The sequence below is a fragment of the Equus asinus genome, chromosome 20, assembly GCF_041296235.1.
Source record: "Equus asinus isolate D_3611 breed Donkey chromosome 20, EquAss-T2T_v2, whole genome shotgun sequence".
NCBI classification, from domain to species: Eukaryota; Metazoa; Chordata; class Mammalia; order Perissodactyla; family Equidae; genus Equus; species Equus asinus.
Window position 1 is genome coordinate 67,456,233 of NC_091809.1, and position 24,632 is coordinate 67,480,864.

The following is a 24,632-nucleotide window of genomic DNA, read 5'->3' on the forward strand; positions in this document are numbered from 1 at the left end:
ACTCACCTCCAGGCAGGCCTCTTTAATTAGGCAGACGAAGTTGCTTACCTCTGGTTGCTCTCCCAGAGTGGAAGGAGATAGTCAGGGCCTGGGTGGGGCTGAGTCACAGGATGATGGCACTGGGGAGACTCAAAGCTCCATTTAGCCAGAGCAGCTCTGTTAGCAGATAATCAAGAGTTATCTGTCATTTTGTCTTAACTGAAATTTGAGGGTTATCTGTGATTTCCCAGCATCCCTCCCTCTCCCAAATTTGCCCAATTCCCAAACCAGTTAAACTGTTCCTGGATAATTGAGAAGTAAAAGTGTATATTTAAGCCATTAGGAGGCAAAAGTTAACTCAAGTCACAACACTTCCTCTTGGGGCTGACTTCCAGTGTTAGATGGCCAATTGGTCTTTCTCCTGTATCCCTCCTCTTGCTCCTTCCATCATATGTTAGCTACATCACGGGCTAAATTGGCTTTTGTGGTATGGAGGAGGTTATAAGCGTTATCCATGACTTGTTTCTGTAGGAAAACGTATTCCATGCTAAAGTAATCATAGCAAATCTGCCTCTCCTTCAGACCCTCCCACAACTTCTGGGGCAACTGCTCCATGGAGTCCCTTTGGCCTGTGGAGGGTAGGAGGTGATAGAGTGAGGACGAACCGCAGGGAGGCCTCCCTCCTGCCTTCCTTTCAACGTGCAACCAGAGCTGCCTGCTTTTCCTCTTGATTATATACTCTTGGGCTTCAGCATGTGACTCCTTTTGAACACTGAATGCTGCTGCTAAACAAAAAAATACTGAAAACCTCTATTTTAAGAAAGCTGGTAGTAAGTGGAATGCTGAACTACTGATTTAAAAGAAGTTTGCTTATGGACTTGAAATAATAATTCCAGAGGAACAAATTCACTGTTAGTCCTGGACATTCTCCAAGTTCGCGCTTTCTTGAGTCTGCTAAGCTCTAAGAACATTGTAGCCTAGATCTTTATTTCAGCACACAACCGTCAATCACGTCTTACCCTTGAAGAGAAGGAAGTGGCATTCAGAGTTCGGGGATGATAATGATATGCATATTTAAACTTTTGCATTGTTTGCATTTGTGTTAGGGATAAAGGTTTTAGAATTTCTTTATGGAATTCGCTTTTCCTAAACATAATTTTTCTTCCCATCTTCCAAAGATAACATTGAAAAGTATTTTCTTTGTGTCTAGGCTAGAAATGTAACTTTTATTATTTTCCTCCTGTGAGGCTTTCTGGGGTACAGTAAAGGCTTTGTACCCTCTGATGTTTTGTGATGACATGGCTTCTGCAGACACAGCATTGTTCACCTCTGCTTGCTCGTAAGAGGCGATACCGGCAAGTAGTAAGAGTCGGAGCCAGGAATCAGAAGCCAGGTGTTCCTGACTCTTGCTCACGGTGATTCTGAGTGAGTTCCTTAACAGCTTGATTTTCAGGAACAAGGACGCGAACCTTGCTGACTTCACAGGCTTGTTTGGGGCTGAAATGAATAATGCTATGCGAAGGCTTTTTGCAAAGACCAAGAGCTATACAAATCCACGTGGTCTTGTCAGTGCTCTGCATTTTTCACATGACAATGACACTGGTTATCTAAACACATCTTGACTTACCTGTGGTATGTTGAGATTTAGTTTCTTCCAAGAGAAAAAGAAAAATATAAAAGTTGTAGGACTTACCTTGAGTAACTACATAGGGATTTTTTCATAATCTTTATATAAATATCATTTTGAAAGAAACAATAATGGATTATCATGTTTGCATATTTGTAACTTGAATTTTATTGTTCACTACCATGCTATTACTGTTCTATACAGATTTGGCATTTATGTTTTAAGTCCATAGAATTTTGTATCCCTTTAACATATTAAAAATAGAAGTGATTACAAACGAGAACGTAACAACAGTAATGCTTTATATTTTCTTTATCTTGTTCACGTCCATGAAGTAATTAGCACTAACAGGAAAGCATTAATCTTTGGCACATATATTTTGAGTGTGTACACAGCACATTCCATGTCCTTTATTGTGTTGAAACAGAGAAACATCACAAAGGGAAATGCAGAAACAGTAGACTATATCTTTTTTTTTTCCTAAAAGAAATTTTAGGATGTTTACGTAGCTCAAAAATACTTAATGTTTTCATTTATAAAAATCCTTGAGTTTTCAAACCTAGCACAACTGGGCTGCGCTGGATTCATCTAGGTTTGGAATACAGTGCTTTTCTTTCCCTCCTTCTGCGTTGTTACAGAGGAAACGGGTTTTCAGTATACACGATTTAGGTGGGAAAACAACTGCATATTTACTTCCAAAATAGTCCTTAGACTGAAAAAAAAAATCTCTTCTGGAGTTGTTTTATTTTATAGTAACTCTACAGATGAACAATTCATTACGTGAATGCAGAAGTACAAACAGTTTTATCGAAGAAAATACTATTTTCTAGCTGCCTTACAAAATGATTTACTCAAGAAAACAACAAAATTTCTCAGTTTCATTAATCAGCTTTGTAAATATTTTGCCAGAGCTTTTTTGCTTGGGGTAGGGGAAGCAAACAAAAAAGTTTAAAAGCTCATATGTGTCTATTTTGTTTTAGCTTGGTGTATTTATTAAGAGTAAATTCTGTATGTTTTTGCAGTTCATCAATATGCGTATTTAGAAGTTTTTCAAGTTCTTTTGCTCGCATTTCTTCCTCCAGAAGGAATTGCTGTGCAGCCAGAGAAGCTGGGAAAGACATGTCTGGGGGAGACTAAAGAAAGAAGGAAACGTTAGATGAGGAACACAAAGCCTTTTGAATCTTTCTATTTCCAGACATGCTGCATCCCTGACATTGTCAAACACTGCGCTCTTAATGAAATAATACATCGTAAGCTCAACTCCCTTTACCAAAGTAATGCAGTCACTGCTAATGAAATCCTCAAGGAACTAAAACACCACGGCTCCAGTACATTGCAAAGCTCTAGAAGTGAATATTATCATGTTCAACTGCAAATGCAGGGACAATGTAATTACCATGGCACCTGCTCAAACATACTCCAGGAATTTGCAAAGCCAATGATTTTCATCTTAAAATAGGTAACTCCCAAAAGTTAAAGATTATAGGAGGATTGAGTAAAGAAAGCTTATGTAGGAAAAAAAAAATTAAGATTGGCTTAATATGGGGGCTAATTGCTGCTTGAAGCCAACCAGCTGGGGAAGGCTGGCTGCCCGCTACATCTCAGGGGAAAAGCGGCTTCTCAGTGGGGAGGGCCACGATGCTGGATGTGTCTTGTTTGTCCAATTACGGTTGAGAAAGCGTTAGAGATGACTGCCCAGTTCCACCCTTCATGGTCATGTGGAAATGCTGTTGAACTGTTTGTGACGTGTTTAATGCTTATTTACATGTGTGCATGCGTACACACACACACAACCAAAATCTGTGGCTGATGAATAAAGGGTAATATTAGATTATTTTATGGAGCTTCATTCAAAATAATTTTTGGGTTAATTTAAAAACATAAGTTGAGGAAATGTGTACCTTAATTTTCCAGCTCTGTGGTCCCTAGACTCTTCCTCAACTTTTGTTGGATTAGGAAGAAGGGGACTTTATAAAGTGTTTGAGGAGGCAACAATCTGTGTGCAGTGAATTTCATTATAGGGGGATTTAGTTCCCAAGTCTGGCCCCTGCCAAAAATATATAGACCTTGGTAGATGACAGTGGATTACTGCAAACTTATCCTAGCGGTAGTCCCACACTTAGCTGCTATGTCAGATAGAGTATATTTACTATGCAGAATATCACAGCCTTGGTACATGGTATGCTGCTGTTGATCCGGAAAATGCATTCTTTTTAATACCCAATAAGGAGGAGGATCAGAAGCACTTAGCATTCACATGGAATGGACAACAGTATCCATCCACATTCTTATCCCAATGTTATGTTTCATGTTAATGATGCCATCACAATGCCTAGATCATCTGGCCTTCCAAGGGCTATAGTCTATAGGACATCATATATTAACGTTAATATCATGCTAATAAGACCTGATGAGCAAGAAGTGGCAAGCATGTTGAAGGCTTGGAAAGACACGTGTACTCCAGTGAAAGATAAGCCCATAAAAGATTCAGGGGCTTGACACATTGTTTTTAGGTGTCCAGTGATATGGAGCATGTCGGAACATCTCCTCATAAGCACACATTAATGCCTTGTATTTCTAATCACTACAAAAGAAGCACAAAGCTTGGTAGATCTCTTCAGGTTTTGGAGGCAGAATATTCCACTCTTGGGTGGAATAATCTGACTCACTTATTGGGTGACACAGAAAGCTGTTTTTTTTGATCAGGGCCCAGAACAAGAAAGAGCTCTGCAGTAGGTTGGGAATGGGGTATAAGCAGTCCTGCTACTTGGGTCAAATGACTTAGCAGATCCCATACTAGAAGAATCTCTGGTAAAGAAAAATGCCTTGTGGAGCCTCTGCAAGTTTCAATGGGAAAGTTGTGCTGCAAACCCTTACGATTCTGGAGCAAGGCCATGCCATCCATAGCAGAAAACTGTATAGTACTTGTGAAACAACTGCTGTCATGTCACTGAGCCCTGGTTGAGACAGAGCATCTGAGAAGTGAACAGGATGACTTGATCTAGTCTCTGTCCTTGGCCACTCCAGTAGAAATATGCATGGGTCCAAGAGCATGGTCTCCCTTTCACCAAGGTTAATCCAGCTACTGTTGATGTGGAATGTCTGATCTACGTGCAACAGAGACCAAAGCTGAGTTCCTGAGATGGCATCAGCCCTCAAGGAGACCAACCAGCCTCTTGGTAGCAATCAGATCACAGCAGGTCCCTTACACCTTGGAAAGGGCAATGTTTTATCCTTACCAGAATTGACATGTACTCCATGGGTCTGCCTTTCCTGCCTGCAGAGCCCTGGCCAGCACCACTATCTGAGGGCTCACAGAGTGACTAATTTACTGACATGGGATCTTGATTAATAGTAAAGGAACCTAATTTACAGCAGAGGAGTATGGCAATGGTGGCATGACCATGGTATCCATTGGTCCCACCACAAACAGCACCACCCACAGGATGCTAGGCTAATAGGCTTCTTGAAGGCACAGCTGAAGCATCAGCTTGAAGATCATATCCTATGAAGACAGGGTGCCATTCTTCAGGATATGGTATAGACTTTAAACCAATGGCTGTTATATGCCACTGTGTTTCCAACAGGTAGAATACACAGATCTATGAACAAAAGGGAGGATGTAGGAATGGTTCCACTCTCTATCACTTCTGTTGAATCACTTGGAGAATTTGTACCTTCTGTCTCAGTACCTTCAGGCTCTGTTGCTCTACAGGTCCTGGGTCTCAAAGGGGGAACATCTCCACCAAGAGACTTGTAAGAGTCTCTCTAAACTCAAAGCTTTGGCTGGCACCTAGTCACATTAGGCTCCTTGTGCCAACAGGTCAGAGGCACAGAAAAGAGGTACTACACTGGCAGAGGTAACTGACCCTAAGTATCATGAAGAGGTAAGACTACTACTACTTAATGGAGGCAGCGAGGAAATGTTTGGCAGTCAGGTGACTCACTGAGGTAGTCTTGTGGTAGTCTCATGCCTAGTTTTAACTGTAAATGGCAAACCACATCCTGATAAGGGTATGGGAACCAGGGGCTCACCCCACAAAGGCAAACAGCTTTGTTCAACAGAAGTGCCAGCCAATGGGAGGGGAATCTAGAATGGGTAAGGAGATGATGAATATCAGTTAAGTCCTTGAGACCAATTACAGCATCAAGGGCTGTAGTTTGTCCCACTAACCCTCCTCTTATAAGTTTTCCCAGAAATTACGACCAGCCAGAATCTTGGAGAAGCTATACCTGAATGGAATGAACAATGTGAGAAGAACATGGATCTGAGTGGTTCAAGAGGTGGACTATAGTGGATGCTGTTGGTGCCCTACCCACATCCCCTTCTCCAGGCTGGTGCCTCTATCCTCCAGCTGCTGTGGGTGTTGGCTGCTAACAGCTCACAGCTGGCCACTTCTCTGGAGACCTGCCCTCAGCTGAACTAGAGCCTTCCGCCGCCTCTGGGAAGTTGCAATCTCCCCTCAGCCCGTTCCCTTTCCTCTCAGAGGCAACGACTGATTGGCATGGGATCACAAAATGCCAGAGAGCTTGTCTCCAGGGGAACCAACTGTGTTGTACAATTGATGCTTCAAGCTCCTGGGGAGACCAGGCTAAACTGATCTGTAGCTGAGACCTCATCCTTGTTTAGCCTTCCTCCCCTCGCCTTGCCTGTGTCCCTCACTCTCTTTCTGCTGAGAATACCTCCTCAATAAGTCACTGTCATAAGAATCTCCATCTCAGGTTCTAGGAAACCTGACCTCAGACAGATGACTTCCTAGACTCTGGCTTGAATGACTGGGGGACATCAATGCCATAAATTGAGAAAGGAAAAACAGTAGAAGAAGCCCATTAAGGGTAAGGTTTTATCTATTTTCCCCAGATTCTAGCACAGATTCGGGCACAGAGTATATTTTCAAAATTTTTGAATTTAATATATGAATGAAGGAAATGCATTCGATTTTGAATAATGCTGAGTTAGAGGTGACTTAGGACTCAGACCGATTGTCAAGCAGACACTGGGATATAATATATCAGTCCAGATCTCAGAAGACAGGTCTGGATCAGAGATATATATTTGCAAGTTATAGATAATAATTAAAGCCAACTCATCCAATTTCAGTTGGACTCATCCAACTGAGTCTATTTGCATGTCATCCAAGATATGCAAATAAAAGAAGAAGAATTTCAAAAATGAATCCTGGGGAACACTTCATTTCAGGCACCCACTCCCATGGTCATGTTCTTGACACCATCATCAATGATAACCGCATTATTTACTATTCAAGCTTTTAAGCACTCACCTATCATTCTTCTGGCTTACTTAGCCTAGTACTCCCACTTTCTCCTGTCATGCGTTCCCTTCTAACTCTGCTTATATTCCATATCCATCATTATAACCAGTCAGCAAGTTGCCCCTCCCTGTATCCTGTCCCCATCCCAGGTACTTGGTAAAACCCAGGCCTAATTAAACTGTCTGAGCCACGTCTGCACCTGAGCAGCTGAATGCTGGGATTTACATTACTGCAGGGACTGGTTTCACTTTAAACTTACAATCACAAATGTCAAATGGCCAGTTAACACTGCCTGGCCATTCTACTGCACTTCTCTAGAATGTTCACTTTCTTAGTCATTACCTCGTGGCCTCACCTCTTTTGCAAGTGGAAGCGCCCTCATGTCTCCACACCCATGTGCACCTGGAGCCTTATATTGGGCCACACTCTGTTTCAAAGACTCTTCTACGCGTGCTGTGGTTCTACTCCTTCTTACCTTCACATGACTTTGCTTCTGCAAATGAACCTCGTCCCTCCCTAGGTCCCACCTCCTTCACCATCAAACTTTCCTCCTCTCCTTGAAGATTCCCACTGGACCACTAAATGCTATGGTCAAGGCTTTGTCTTGGGACAGTTTCTTCATTTATAGTCTTAAGCATTCTCATCCAGTCCCACAGATTTAAATATCAGCCATATGCTGATTACGCCTATATTTTATTTCCAGCTCTGATCTCTTCCTTGAATACCAGATTCACACATTCTATTGCTTATTTGATGTCTCCATTTGCATGTCTAAAAACATTTTAAATTTAAATGTCCAATCTAGAAATCATGATTTTCTCCTCTAACCCTGCTCCTTCCCCTAGTCTTTCAGGTCAGAAAGTGGTCCTAGCATCCACCCAATGCTCAGACTGAGATCCTAGGAGTCATCTTTGAGTCCTCTTTTCCCTCACTCCCCATAGCCAATCCATTGTCAAGACTGGTCTGCCTCCAAAACATTTCCTGGATCCAACATGTTGCTCTACCTCCACTGCTGTGAAGCCAATATCATCATCTCTTGCCTGAACCACCAAAATAGCCTGACAATTGTTCTCCCCACTTCTACCTTTGCCCCCCTATAATGGATGCTTTATTTGCAAGTCAAACGGATCTTTTCAAAAATTTTAAACAGATCATGTACTCCCCCACTTGCAGCTTTCCAACAGGAAACAAATCAAATTCCAAATTGCTTTCCATGGCCTACAGTCTCTGCATATCTTGACTTCCTCTGCCTACTTCTCTGTCTCCATTTCATTCCATTGTCTTTCTTCCCTTCCAAGCTCCAGACCCCTCAACCCCTTTCTGGTTCTCGAATTTACCAAACTTGCTCCTGCCTTACAGATTTGCAGTAGTAGTTCCCTATTCTTGAAGCACTCTTCCTCCAGGTCTTTGCAAGGCTGGGTCTTTTTTTTTTTATTTACATCTCAAATGTCCCCTCCTCAGTGGGGGCCACTCCACCTACAGTAATCCCCACAGTTGCATCACTCCTGATCACATCACCAGCTTTTCTTTCCATCACAGCATTTATCACTATTTTCTTATTTGCTCATTTGTTTCCAGTCATTCATTGATCCCTCTTTTCTTGCAGTAAAGTGCACATAAAATAAAATTACCCATTTTAAAATAAACAATTCAGTGGCATTTAGTACATTCACAATGTTGCACAACTACCACCTCTATCTAGTTCCAAATATTTTCATCATCCCAAAAGGAAAGTCTGTACTCATTAAGCCGTTGCTCCCCATTTCCCCCTCTCCCCTGCCCCTGGTAACCACCAAGCTGCATTCTGCTTCCGTGGATTACCTATTCTTGGCATTTCATATAAACGGAATGATACAATATATGATCTTTTGTGTCTGGCCTCTTTCACTTTGCATAATGTTTTCAGGGTTCATCCACAGTATAGCGTGTATCAGTACTTCACTCCTTTTTATGGCTGAATAGTATTTCATTGTGTGTATATACCACCATTTATTTATCCATTCATCTGTTGATGGAGTTCCCCTCTTTTTTTTACCAGACAGTAGACCTGTCTGTGTCATCGAAGATGTGTTTGAACAGAACCTGCCATATAGTTGGTGCTTAATACGTGTTTATTTTATGAATGAATGAATGAATGATGAACACTAATGTTTAAGGAACAGGTATAGGAGGGAACTTTGGAAGCAGACTGGGAAAGAGTAAACAGAAAGGAAGCAGGGGAACCAGTGGAGAATAGTGGCATAGAAGCCAGAGACCATAAGCGTTTCAAGAAAAAAGGACTATGGGGCCAGCCAGGTGGTGCAGAGGTTAAGTTTGCATGTTCCGCTTCTCAGTGGCCCAGGGTTCGCCGGTTTGGATCCTGGGTGTGGACATGGCACCGCTTGGCACTCCATGCTGTAGTAGGCATCCCACATATAAAGTAGGGAAAGACGGGCATGGATGTTAGCTCAGGGCCAGTCTTCCTCAGCAAAAAGAGGAGGATTGGCAGCAGTTAGCTCAGGGCTAATCTTCCTCAAAAAAAAAAGAGGACTAAAGAAGAGCTCTTAAGGGTGTGTATTGCACTAACAACCAGGAGGTCAGTGGTTGTCTTGGTAGGAACAGCATTGATGTAGAAGTCAAAATGCAGTAGTGGATGGAAACCAGTGGACCCAGAAGAGTGGGTTGGGCCATCTTTCAGGGAACTTTAGTGCCTCCATCACAGATTAAGTTCCCCATGCCCAGACCTACAACAGTTGAGAATTTTCTTTCCTGGTGATGCTGGGGCTTGGAACTCATCAAGGGAGTAATGTTGAATTTTAGAGGTGGAAGGGAGCCCAGTGTTCACCAGTTTAACATGACAGATATTCCTGCATGCCTTTTACGTGCCTACTAGTGTCAGGCACTATTTTAGGTGTTGGGGTTACAACAGTAAACAAAAATAGAAAAAATCCTTACTTTCATGGAGCTTCAATTCTAGAGGAGGGAGCAAACAAACAAGCAGACAAATAAATGTCTTTTGGGGAAGTGCTATGAAAAAACTAGAAAGAGGACAAGGGGATAGGGCACAAAGAGGGTGGTGCCACGGCAGGGTGGCTGCTCAGGCGTCTCTGAGGAGGTGATGTTTGAGCAAAGATGAATGATCCCCAAATAATAAAATCGTCTGATATGAGAACAATGGAGCATTTAATCACTTTTTTCTCTTGCTTGACTGGAGTATGTGCTTACTTTGGAGTCCTTAAAGCTTGAAGTTTTGTTGATACAGAATTTGCTAAGACCCCTTAGAGGTTCCCATAGCTTAAATGAGGAACTTTATTTAGTTTACTTTATTGCTATGGAATTTTATTCTGTCCAAATAATTTTGGCATTTTACGTGGAGATGAGCACAAAGACGCATTTTAGGGCTTTAGAGATCTCTAAAACTTCAAACGTTATTTGTCTTAAGTGTTTTCCTTCTTCCACAATAGCTTAAATCTTACTTCCAGTCTCTCCCAAAAGAAAGAGAGAGATTCCGGAAAAGCAGAAGAGCACTCACGGGATACTCCATCCAGTTTAAACATTTTCTGTTTTTGTTTTGTTTTTTGTTTGCTGTTTTTTATAATTTGTATCCAATATCAGTATATCACAGAGAAGCACGGAAACATTACTTAATATACTCTGAATACAAGTGAAAGCAATTGTAAGAGTACTACTATTTACTTTCGGAGGGGAAAAAATCTACATATCTTTAAAAAACTGTGATTATTATGTTCAATAAATTAAATTCAAGGTAGAAACTTTTAGCAGAGAACTGGGAACTGTAAAAACAAATCAAATGAAAATTCAAAAACTAAAAAATATTAAAACTGAAATTAACCTACATGAGGCAACTTCTTCAAGACCAGGAGAGGTGGCTCTTTTATCCTATGTATAGAAACCAACACAGAAAGTCAAGGAAAATGAAGAAATAAAGGAATATGATATTAAGAACCCTTCCCACCTGTTTTATCAGGTCAGCATAATCTGATACCAAAGCTTGGCAAAGACAACAAAGGAACGTTATACGCTAAGTTCTCTCATGAATGCAAAGCAAAAATTCCGAACCAATATAAACAGGCCAAATCCAGCGATTGAGGGGGCTTTATTTCAAGAATTCAAAGTTAGCTTAAGAATCTAAAACCAAGAAAAAAACATCACAGTAACAGAGCAAAGGAGAAAATCATATGGTCATTTCAGTAGAGTCAAAAAAGCATTTGATAAAATTCAATATCAATTCATGAAAACAAATTTTGCAATCTAGGGAAAAAAGGGAACTTCCTTAATTTTTTACAAGGAATCTACAAAATATCTAAGCAAATATCAAACCCCAATGGTGAAATTTTGAAAGCTTTTCCCTTGCAATTGAGAACAGAGAAGGGGGCTGGCAATATCACTTCTACTACTCAACTTCTACTGGTGGTCCCAGTCAGTACAATAAAGCAAGAAAAAGAAAAGATTTAAAGATTTGAAAGTAGGAAATTGAACTGTCATTATTTTGATTTTGAACATAGAAAATCGAAAAGAATCCACAAGACTGGAATACATGTTCAAGTTCAATTGACTGTTTCCATGGGAAAAAGGACTGAGAATCCTATCTTGCACCATGTGCAAAAATTAATTCCAGATGTGGATCTAAATATGAGAAGTAAAGAGCCCAAGCTTCTAGAAGATAAAATAGGATAGTATTTTTATAACTTTGGGACTGGCAAAAGTTTTAAATAGGAAACCAAAAAATATTAACCATAAAAGAAAAGATTCGTAAGTTTGAATGTATTAAAACGTATGGTCATCAAATGATCATCAAAAAATACCTTTAAGTGAAGAGGCAGGTCAGGGTAGGAGAACATATCTACAATACATATAATCAATAAAGGGCTAATATCCAGAATATATGGAGAATTCCTACAAATCAATAAGAATAAAGATAAATAGAAAATTAGGCAAAGCAATTGACAGACACTTAACAATGAAGGATATCAAAATGGCCAATAAACACATGAAAAGGTGCTCAACTTCATTAGTCACTAGAGATATAAGAATTAAAACCACAATAAGACGTTACTACACCCTGACTATATAAGCTAAAATAAAAAAGACCAATCATACCAGGTGTTTGAAAGAATATAACACAAAAACACTCACATACTACTTGTTGGGATATTAACTGGCTCAAACAGTTAGGAAAACAGCTGGGCAGTACCTCCTAAAGCTGACCTTACGAATATCCTATGACCTAGCAATTCCACTCTTAGGTATATACCCAATGGAAACGTGTACACATGTACACCAAAAGACACATGCAAAAATGCTTTTAGCAGCATTGTTTGTAATAGCCACAAACAGGAAATAACTCAAATGTTCGTCAACAGTAGAATGGATAAATTGTAGTATCATTGTATGTAGTATTTATACACAACGGAATACTCAGAGAAACAAAAATGGATAAACTACAGCTATATAAAACAATATGGACGATGAATCTCAGAAACAATGTTGAGCAAAAGAAGCCAGACATAAAAGAACACCTACAGTATGATACTATTTATACAAAATTTACAAATGGTCACAACTAATTTCTGATGTTAAAAGTCAGGATAGTGGTTACCTTGGGAGCAAGTCAAAGGAGTGACTGTGGGGACATGTGGGAGCTTCTAGAGCACTACTAATGTTCTATTTATTACCTGGGTGGTAGTTTCATTGATGTGTTCCCTTTGTGATAATTCACCAAGTTGTCCAATTCTGATTTGTGCATATTTCTGTACGTATGTCAGAGTCAATAAAAAGTTTTTTAAACAGGCACAGAAGATCCCTCGTAGCTCTTTAAAACATACAGATCTTTGAGGGCTCATGGAACGTCCAGGGGTAAGTCTCGAACACTTGCATTTTAAAAAAGCATCACCAGCAATTCTGGCCTGCACTAGAGGCGAATAACCATGGACTAAAATACTTCATGAAACCTTACGGATCTCTTTTCTTTCTATAGATAGGCATGGCCAGACAACTCACAGACCCACCTTGGAGTCTTATTCAAGGAGCAACTTTTTTTTTTTTTTTAACAACTATGTACACATCAGTATATTGGTATCAGTGTAAGAGTAATCGCCCCTTAGAGGAAAAAAAAAAAAACCCAACAAACCCCAACAACCAGCAACTCACCAGTGGGAATACTTCATCATCACTAAGCAAAGGACTTGTCATTTCTTTGGTTTGAAGCGGCAAAGGTGGCAATGGAGGTGTTGCACTTCTATTTGGCTCACAATCTTGGCTAAGTCTAAAAGAGAAGAAATGGTGGTCACTGTTGCTACCAGCGACACCTGTTTGTTTATGTAGCTAAAGATTTTAATTTCTCTGACGTCTAACTGGGGGGGAAACACAACAAATGTTTGGGCTTGTTATCTGGGTATTTCTTTGAAAATAATTTTCCTGATGAATAATTTCTACTACATTTAAAAGACTTAGAATGATGAATAATGAAACCAAAAACTTTGTAATTGGTAAAAATATTCTGCTATCCTTATTGCCTATATTGCTTCCCTTTCTGTGTTTTACTTTGTATCTCTTTGTCATTTAATTAAATAACATGAAACCAGTTTGAGAAAAATCTCATAACAGCTAACACAGCTGCCCTTGACAGTTCTAAATAGATACTCTTTTCCTATTCTCTATTTCACTTAACCTCACTGGCTTTCTTAACAGAATTATACTTTTTTTTTTTGATGCTTGAACAAGTCTTTGTATAATAATCATTCTAATTCCTCCAGGACTTCATAATTTACAACACGTTTTTAATTTACATCCTCTCCTAAACTCTTCCACACTTATTTGCATGACCTTGAGGAGGTGACTTTATCTTCCTGTGACTTTAATTTTTTCATATTAAAAAAAAGATTGTTATGAGAATTGAACTCCACAATTTAGATGAAAGGCACAGTACAGAATTTGTTGTTCATGCTATGAATAAAGGGAAGAAGATAAGACCGAATAAAATGCCAGTGAAATATTAAATTCTGGTATGCTGACTAAGACAAACCAATTTACCCTAAAATTTTACATAAAAAGGTCCAAATAGTATGGGCTGCTTGGGACTAAATAAATATCTTTCTGTACATTAATTCGTGAAAATGGGGTTTAAATGAAATCATCAGAGACCATGAAAACATAAAAATCCCTTCTATTTATTTATGTTTACTAATAATTCAAATTCTCCACAGGTATTGATTAATCATTTTGAAAGCCTTCATATTTTAATTTACACAGTTCAAAAAAATTTACGTTATATTTCTCTGTTCTTGTCTGAAGATTGTCTATATAGACTTGTTTCTTATTATGCAAACATTTTCAAAGCTATGCATACAAATAGCAATAAAAGTTGAGTGAGGCATCTGTAAATTAGTACATACAAACAAACACAAGATATTTTCCATTTTTACTTATCTTGAAATATATCTTTTTTTATCCATTTTCTCAAATCATAATTACCATGGAAACAGAACAGCAAATTAAACTGAAATAACATGGTTTATGATGTAGACAATAAGATGAAACATCCCACAGTTCAAATAGAATTATAACAATTGCATAGTCCATCTGCATAGAATTTTTAGCTGAACCTTTTAATCTGAGTGAGGCAACCATCTATACTTCAAAGCATCCTCGAAAAAAATAAGATAATTATAGAAGTGATTCAAGAAATATATATCCCTTTGTAATCTCAATTATACAGAGATTTCAGGGAAAGTATTATTTGTCCTAAATTATCTAAATAATTATCTCAATTATCCATTTTGCTTTGGCTGTATAGATACAGTTTTATGGTATTAATTACTAAAATTTACATGTGAACATTCCTTTTATTTTAAGATCAATAAAGTGTAGAGATTGAAAGGAGAGGCTACGTTATGAAGTAAAGTACTTTCGCTTTAAATCATCTTTATATCTGACAAGTTCTTCTTCTAGAATACAGCTATTCAAATACTTCATAAAACCACCTAGCATAAAATGCTAAGTATATCAATTTAAAAGCTATCTTAAAAATTACTTCAGAAGGCTCTTAATACCCCCTTCACAAGCTGGTCTGTTCCATTAGCTTTGCCACAGGCCCTGTTTGGAGGCCTCTGCCTACTTTTTTGCCAGGAGGGCAGGACCCAGTCGCTTCGCTGGGGAGTAGAGCTCTGCCCACTTGAGACTTGAGTCGACTTTCCACACAGTTTTCAGAGCTGTCTGACGGGTACACCCAATCCTGGCCCTCCATTCATTTTCCCTGGGCTGTAGGATGATGTCCTCAGCATGGAATAAGATCCCTTCACAAACTATGCTAATTGACCTGCTTCCAGCCTCACCTTCTCAGGCTCCACAGGATTGCTCCCTATTCTGTGAACCGCTCATTACTTCCTGGCCTAGAACTGCTCAGCCTGCTGTTTGGTTCCTTGTTGAGTAGCACCATGGTACAACATTTTCTCAACTTTTCACTTGTAGGTGACTGTTCATTCCTTGACAAGGGATCCTGTGAGAGCGGTTATGACAAACCTTTGTGGTTTTTTTAGTATTAGAAACTTTTAATTTATTAACTATATTTGAAGCCATTTTAATGATTAATGTTTGCTAAAATCTTTCCATTTTCCAGTACATGATATACCTTTTAAAATCATAAATTCACTTTTAAGTATGCATCTTAGATAGAGATAAAACTCCATTTATTACAAAACTGATTTGCCGTTACAATTATCATATATTAATAGCTCTGGATGCCACTATCCCAAAGTAGCTTGTAAATTATCCTGAAACTTCAGAACTCTAACTTTAAAGAATTTTTAAAATATTCAATACATTTTCACCAAATTCAATTACATTTCATTCACAATTTTTTTTTTAAAGTGCTAAATAACTGTCTTATTGGAAAGCAAATCCTTTGGAATGTCCTAAAATGCTTCACATTTTAAGTGGAGGAGCATGAAAAACTTCTTATCACTTCTAACAGGTGTGAAAAACAACAACAAAAATTGAGTTGCTTCTGAGTAGATAAAAGACTATTTTAATAACATATTATACATACCTTCCTCGGTTAGAAGCAAGAAGTGGCTAAAAATTCAACTACATACTCTAAAATTTTGTGGAATATTATCTTCATAGACTTTTACCTAAAAGCTTTTTCCTTTCTAAAATAGTTGAAAGAGACCTTATTTTATTAGCCATTGATATGTAAATATGACTCATGCATTTTCCTATTATTTTACGCCCAACAAATATATATGGCTTTTGCTATTCAACTTCACTGAGCTGTGCTGTGAGGGAATGAAAGAGTGCGTCATTTTGCACTTGCTAAAATTAATAGATACGTGCTTTATAGTTCTCCACTGGGGAGTTCACAGCATCCTTGCATCTCAGCAACTCTTTCTTCATACTGGGTTTTACATGATAATAATTTATTCGGAACATTTGAAACACTATTTCTTTTAAAAATCAGGTCACTGGAGAACATGAAATCAGACAAGGCATTAAAACAAATTTAATGAAACTTTCAACAAATGAGACTGGCAGGACACACGGCTTTGCAGCAGGAAGAGCAGTCCCAGCTGCTTATTGAGATCAGCTCCCGCTGAGCACTTTACCGCTTGTGTTGCTTTCTGTGTCCCCCACTGTCTTGTTTTTGTTAGGTGCTTTTAACACATTCCGTACTGCCCGACAAAGAGAAAAATGGGGGTAATCCAAATAATAAAAACACTTTTTCAAAAGAGTAAAAGGCAGAGTAACTGTCTTTTAGCCTAAGTAACAACACCTGGTACCTTCAGCTAAGGCTTTCAAAGTTATTCCCAACAAGCAAGAATAGGAAACAGTGTTCTGCACCTAATGGGTGCTCAGTACAGACCAGTGACTGACTGAGATCCACAGCAAGACCCTCTATAATATCTTTACGGGACTACCTTTCTCTTACAATGAGAAAACTACATGCATATGTGGAGGTCGTGATTTGACCCCTGGAGAAATGAATCCAGAGAGTAGCCGGCACTTTGTAAAGGGTATATTTTATATTAGAAAATATAGTCTTACACTAAAATCAAGATTCGACCCCTGTGGACAGATTTTCAGTTATACTGGCCGGTCAACATGGGCACATTCACCAGAGAACTGGCCCATGCTGTGGCTCAGTGACCTCTTCCATCCTCCCCATATTGCTTTTGCACTGCTGCCAACCCCATCTTCCCCCCCGAGCACCCCACCACCAGTGTTTTTTGGGGGTAGGAGCCAGTCTTCCCTCATTCCCTTCATTAACCCCTTGAAGAGGGGTTACTAATTTAGCACTTTTGAATGGTTGCTCTTCTTGCACTGGAATGGGATAGATCCTCCTAGTTCATATGGGACCGAGGTGGTGAAAGTACTGTATCCACAAGAATGCTGAACAGACATATTTTTTAGTATGGCCCATGGATTTATGGATTTATCTACCTGCAGCACTGGGCATGATTCCTTACAAAGATGAGCCTGGCATCAACACTTCTCTACAGGACTATCTTTGAGGAAATCTTAGATTCAGCCATTTGTCTATCCACTAACACATACTTTTTTAGGCACTGTGAGGTGTGGCGGAAGTATTAATATTATTACAAATACTAAAAAATTTTGTTAGTAATAATAATATCAATAATAATGGCTACATTCATGGAACTATATGTTTTCTCCTATAATCCTCACAAAACCTTATAATTATTATCCCTATTTGTCAAATGGGAAATCGAGGGTTAAAAAGGTTAAGTAAATTTCCTAGGGTTGTAAATATTAATTATGGTGTACAAAAACAGTATGTAGGGTTTTCACACTAGGTATTATGAGCTCTGATCAAAAGTTGTATTGAAGTTGGGTCTGGACCTATTAATTTGCTATTTCTCAGCACCATGGAATATTAATAAAGCTGATATCAAATAAGTTTGGGGGACATTGCACGCCATACCCCTTCTTGGAAACTCACATTGTACATTAGCATATTAATGGCTCTGAGAGATCCTGTAGAAAAGAAACTTGTTTGTTTTGCTGAGCATTTCCCAAGTTTGGGAAAACAGTGGAAGGCTTCCAGAGACAGTTTGGATTCTATAAATATTTTATCAGACTTGAATAAATTAGCCTAATTTTACGGTTGATATATTTACGTAAATTTTCAACTAAGACATTTTAAAGAGCACAAGAATAGTGTGAACAGCAGATACGATTTTCCATATGCTTCTCTTCACTCAGAGAAAGCCTCCCTTAAACATCCACAGATTCTTTCCCTAGAAAATGACCAATAGTTGTTGCCACTGCTGGAGCGTTAGTATAAAGTGTATACATTTTTGAAGTGAAGTCAGAAGTGACATCTTCCTATATTTTCTATTTTGTTTGAACAATGTATGTAACATGTTAAATTCTAGGTTTTCTATTCCTGTGACATAAAAATAAGATTACTTATTTGCATATTTTGTTTGCCACATCAGCTTCTAAGAAGGGTTTGAAGTGACTAAAACTCACTGTAACACTTTACCCACATCACTGTTAAAATTTTGAGAGCTATTAAGAACACAGCATTTCATATAAAACAATGTATCTACACTTGCATTATCACTACAAAATAAAATTTAAACTAAAGAAAAAGTATATAAAATTATAATTTGAATTGTTTAGAAATAAACTTCAATTAAATGTTTATACACTTCTGTCCTTATATCTGGAGTCAGCATACCTATCTTCATTTTTTTCCATTTTTATTTGGCTTTGATAGGTGTACCGGCCTGTTTCTTCATAGGTATTTTGATTAGCCCATGCTGATTTTCCATTGGCATGAAGTTTTGCAAGATCATTTCGGAGCCTTTCATTCTCATACTGCAGTTTGTTAATAGATGTATGCCTTGATTGTTCTCTGTTAGTGAAGTCCATACACTAGAGAATAAAATAAACCATCACTGAAAAAATCGTTCCTTATAAGTGATGCATATTTTCTGTGTGTTTGGACAAGTGTGTTGGAAAAGTCTTTTCATTTGAGTCAAGTGAGGTGGCTTTGTTCGTGTGTACCTCCTAATGTCCTCTCCCACACTCACCTCCTCACAATACAGATACTCAGTGATAGCGGCTGCTGAGCACATCGCCGTAAAAGCAATGCAGACGCCACTACCCACGTTCCAATACAGAAAAGGCTCCCTCATGCACTAGCGTTCTCTGGATCTACAACAAACTGGCTAGATTTCAGAGTTTCTGTGTTTACAGGGTACGCCTTCTAGTCCTCATCAATAATGGAAACAGAATTAACATACATTCCAATTTTAAAAGAATTTTCTTCTGATTAAAATAATACATGTCATTACAGAAAGTCACATATTGATTCCCCACTGTTGAGTGATGCGACGAATTGTTTACTAAATCCATTTAGACTGGGGTCTGATTCTGGACCATTCTATACCAATAATCTAACAGTTGAGATTGTGACCTTACCACACAGTTTGGAGGCGTGCAGCTTCATGACACAGCTTTCTTATGGTACGGGCTACCCAATTTAACGTGTCTTCAGAAGAGAATAAGAAACGTGTCGAAATCACAAAATGAGAGGTTTAGAGCAAGAACAAGGTTTCTGATGCTGTTTGAATTAAATGCGGCAAGAAGTTTCATAGGGAGAGTCTAAACATTTCTTCACACAAAGTTTTAAAAAACAAGACACATTCTCACGTGAAAACTCAAGGAAATGCTTTAAGTGACTCCACATAGTTCTTTCCAGTCCTATGATTTGATGTCTGTGAGTTGTGTAGTTGCTGATTAAACAATAGTTCTCTGTTGTCAGAAGGGTAATATTTTAGCACAAAAAGCATAACATGGATAAAATACCATTTTTGAAGCTCCCGATTTCTACGGTTAAAAGTCCATAAGACTATAGATGAATATGGCTTAGAATTTCATTTTGAAACTCCTAAATTTAAGCCTTTGAGAGTCATTTCATATGGGTAGCGTCCCATAGTCATTCAAAAGTTTTTGACTAATTCACATTTTAAATTATCCATATACTAACATATTAGTATCAATGTTGATAAATATAAAAATATATACATATTAGGTATTTAAAAACTTTTATTTGTTTTATTTTTTTCTTCAAAGGCCAAACCTGCTTACTACATTTTCTGTTTACTGCCTAATGTACTAGAGAAGTTTATAAACCTTTAGAAAAGTCTCACTTTTGAAGGAAAATAAATGCTCCAAGAGGGCAAACTTCCCGGAAACAATACAGAAAGAGTTATATGCTTGTTCGTCTATTGACAAGCTGCCCTGTGGAGAAGGAGGACCATTGAAGATATTGCTCTGCTCATGAGGCCCTCGCCTTTTGGATGTCTCAACATTTGCTCATTTGAGATACACCAGCGCAGATGAAAGAGTAATCTGTAGTCTGCGTTAAAAGAGAAAGGATCGTTTATTCTAAAATTAGAGGCGATTTGTGATAGATATAAAGGAGGCCAAGTCTTATAAAATTTTGCCCTTCATAAGGAACATATTCATACAATCAGATCTGATTGAAATAGGTCATGGGAAAGATTCAAAATTTTACTCCTAAAAAGACATCTACTTGTCAAAATATATAATTCTTGATGGTGTGCTGCTCAGTTATAATTTTATTCAAGCTTTTTCTATAAAACTAGATTTCAGCGGTGACTCTTTTTGGCCCAGTGTTGGTTTAAAGTAATTAAGAATGATAGTAATGATTTTTTAAAACCCCACAATTTTCCAAATGTACCATAATTAAATAAGTATTGTGAGCATGACCTGAAAGAATTATACAGGTAATGTATGCACATGACTTATATTTAAAAGCACATTCCATTTTCCTTGAATACAACATTTTTTTGGGCTCTCTCATTTCAGGTTTTTCTTAAACACCTTGCTAGCAATTTCAGGAATATATCTTCCATAGGTGGTTATAATGCGAAAACAGGCATTGATTAAATTCTACCTTTGTATTTCTGATGGGTTATTTTATAGACCCGTTATCTCAATTTTTTCCCCCAAATTTGAGAATTCCATAGTTTTTATAGTTTTAATCCATTGCTTTATTCTTGAAATAGCAAAACCTCCTGGTGCCTATTTGCTTGGACACATTAGCATGAGGTCAGTTGAATGACTGAAGTGTTTGAATAATAGTATTTGTATATGCACTTTTTCTTTTAAATTCATGTATATTAAACAATAATAGTCTAACAGCATATTTCTACAGAAGGACTGCCTTTAATCATGTGTTACAGTTAGTATGCTAATCTTCCGTACGTAAGTGGATATTGTTAGATACTTGTGAGGGTACTAATTTTTTTTGTTTTTGAGGAAGATTAGCCCTGAGCTAACAGCTGCTGCCAGTCCTCCTCTTTCTTCTGAGGAAGTCTGGCCCTGAGCTAACATCCGTGCCCATCTTCCTCTGCTTTATATGTGGGATGCCTACCACAGCACGGCTTGCCAAGCGGTGCCATGTCTGCACTCGGGATCCGAACTGACGAACCCTGGGCTGCCGAAGTGGAATGTGCCAACTTAACTGCTGTGCCACCGGGCCGGCCCGAGGGTACTAATTTTTTTGTGCTATTATTTTATTTAGCAAACTTTATGGATAGTGAAAGGCAAATTAGTCTTAAAAATTACCATAAATACAGAGTTCTGATTAATCTGATTTTATGACACCTTTCTTAAATGAAAGAGCATTTAATAAACACAATTACCGGTCTAAGGAAATCTGGAATCACAAAAAGCTATCATGATAGACATGATTCTTCCTTAGCTACCCAGGGGCAGAATAAAGGTAAACCCCTCACTTTTCCCCATCCGGTCAAGTTTCTGCACAAATCCAAGGAAAACATCTTTTTCAGAGATGTTCCAAGACCCTCTTGCTATTCTGCTACTATTCTAAGGATCTCATTGAGATCTGAGGAAAACTGCCCTAGGTGGTTAGTCCCATCAGCACACTCTCCAGAGGAAAATGGGCGCTGTCGTAGCCCCAAGCACGCAACAGATAATGGCTGAGCGTAGGCCTGCCCTTCCTACCATGGCCTTTCTTAAACTTTGTTTCTCTAAGTGTAAATTAGCAGGGAGCTTCACAGTTAGTCAAGCAGGAAAATTCTTAAAGCTCTAGTTATTTAGAAATGACCTACCTTGATATCAGTAATTTCACTTGCCTAGAAAGGAAAAAATAATTGTTATTTTAATATTATCCAAATACTGCATATTTTTAAAGACCTAAAAATGATGTAAATATTTTGTTTCTTATTGCCTGAGGTAAAATTTCAGCACCAATTATTTCATTCTCTGTTTACTTATCCATTCTAATTATTTCAGAAAGAATTAACTATCTAATTATGGGATTTTAACATACAACAGATATGAGTTTTCTTCATGAAATCTTTAGATTAATGAGTGTTAAATAAATGACATAATAGGTTATGAAAGAGCAAAGAATTACATTTAACTCTTTTTTAATTAAATAAACACTTGAGATTTTTCTCTTTGGGGAGCAGCTTGATTATTTCAATTATCAAAGTCAATTCCAAATCTTCACATACAAAAAAACAGAGAGCAATTATAAAGTCAACTTCCTGTATGAATTACAATCCTAAATAAAGTACATATGATTAAATGCTATTTTAATAAGCATCACATTAGGGGCCATATATCAATGGCATTCCATTTTATGATATCCAACTAGTCAATCTTTTAGCAAATATATATTGTATGTGTATGTACTAAGTACTACAGAGGTAATCAAGTGTGAAAAAGTGACACTGTCTTCATGGAAAATACAGTAAAATTGAGTAGACTAAACTAACACGTATGAAAAAATAGTGAATAGTATAGATAAAGTATAATTATGTGTCAAATTATGTTGTACCAAGTAGGAACTCAAATGTTTTTTGAATCAATGAATGGCAACACCCATTAGGACAGAGATCATGCAGGAAGTGAGATAAGAGAAGACTTTGGGGATCTCTGTAATGACTCTAGCATGGGTTTCCATGATAACTCCTTCATGCCTCTTAGAATACAGGTGAGATGCATAAATCCACAAGTATTCATTGGGCCCTACTCTCTCTACCAAACCCTATATGAGGAAAAAGTAAAAAATATAGGCCACTTCCCACAAGAAGTCTTGATGAGACAAAACCTACATATACCAAACAACTAAAAATTAAAAAAGGCAATTCAAAACTTAGTGCTAAATTATTATAACTAGCAGTGCTGAAGAAAGCCAAAGAAAAGAGAAATAAATGAGGCCTAGAGTAAACAGATGAATTCACGGAGGAGAGAAAATTGAATCTAGGTCTTAAGGGACTGGTAGGATTTAGTAAAGGATATGTTTTTACTTTGGTAAAGTGAAGGAAAAGCATCAGTGGAGGACATATAATGGATTCATTCACTCATTCCTTTGTTCATTCACTCATCTAACAAAATATTTTTTCACTGCTGAGATATAATGGTAAACAAGGAAGGACCATAACTGCCCTCAATGAGCCTACGGCAAGGGGATGGGTAGCTGACAAGAAAGAGGAAATTTTAATATTGTGCTATGATAGGTGTTAAGTAAAGGATGTTATGATGGCTTCAACAGAACACTTACCAGAACAGAGGAAAATTAGGGAGGATTTTGTATAACGTGTAAAATTTATGCTGAGAGACTTGAAACATTAATAGGGCATGAGCATGTGAAGGAGGAAAAGGGGATTTTCAGGTAGAAGGAAAAGCATACATGAAGGTCTGGAAGCAAGAAAGAGCATGAGAAATGAGACTAAGACAGGTCTAGCTATAGCAGAGGGTTTGTGTGGGTCACTAAGGGGAAATAAAACGGGTGAGCCAGGTTACGGAAGCCATGGAATATGAAGAGTTCTGACTTCCTTTGGGAAATTGAGCACTTGTTCTTGAATGGAAGAATAACATAAGGAAAGGTTTTGTAAGGAATGCACAGGTGCTGTGAGAAGTGGACAGCCTGGAAGCCACTGTATGATCCAGAAGAGAGAACTCGAGGTGGTTGATGGACCTATGCTTTAAGGGAAAGCATAAAGCAAGAGGAGCCGAGGACCAAGGCAAAGTTGGCATAATGAGTAGAGTCTGAACAGTAGGGCAAGAAGTCTGTGAAGAAAACAGAAGAAATGGACAGAACCACAGAATATTATTACAGTTAATATCATGCATTTGGAGTTGTCCAAAACTAACTTACAAGCTTGAGCAAGTTACTCAGAAACTTAAAGATTTCATTTCTTTTTCTGTGAAATGGGGAAAGTAATACCTACCCCACATACTTGTTGTAAGGATATAGACACGATTGAATGTAAAGTGTTCAGCAGAGTGTAAGGATGTAGTAAACACCCAACGAATAGCAGCTCTTTGTTGTTTCATAGTTCTCCCTGACTCTTTCTCAATCCTAGTCTTTGCACATTCTCTTCCCTCACCATGACTCATTCCTACCAATCTGTCAGGCTATCTGCTCCTCAGGTGCCTTTTCTGACCCCCATGATGGGGTTAGGTAACCCCTATCAGGGCCCCCACACTCTGCACTCTCCTCTCTCTCTAGTGTGATTATCCAGTTGATTGTCTGTATCCAGTAAGGTATGGTCTCCTTCTACTAATATTAAGCCCCGTGAGTTCAAAGATCTCGTCTGACTTATTCACAATCCTAGAACACTGCCAAACACATAGTAGGCATTCAAAAAATATTTATAGAACAAATGAAAACATTCTGTGGTGATTGCAGCATGCAATGGATAGAGAACAGAATAGAGAGCCCA

General features: G+C 38.2%; 1 protein-coding gene across 2 annotated transcripts in view; it reads right to left on the bottom strand.

Moving 5' to 3' along the window:
* Positions 1-1,759: 1,759 nt before the first annotated feature.
* Positions 1,760-24,632, bottom strand: part of DEUP1 (deuterosome assembly protein 1) — an 87,370-nt gene continuing 64,497 nt past the window's right edge. For both annotated transcript variants that reach the window (XM_070490461.1, XM_014835425.3), the window contains 4 exons: positions 22,008-22,031; positions 18,581-18,777; positions 13,030-13,144; positions 1,760-2,739 (listed from right to left, as the gene is read on the bottom strand). In XM_070490461.1, the coding sequence (XP_070346562.1) occupies positions 2,563-2,739; positions 13,030-13,144; positions 18,581-18,777; positions 22,008-22,031 (513 nt within the window). In that variant the 3' untranslated portion in view covers positions 1,760-2,562. The remainder of the gene's footprint in view (positions 2,740-13,029; positions 13,145-18,580; positions 18,778-22,007; positions 22,032-24,632) is intronic.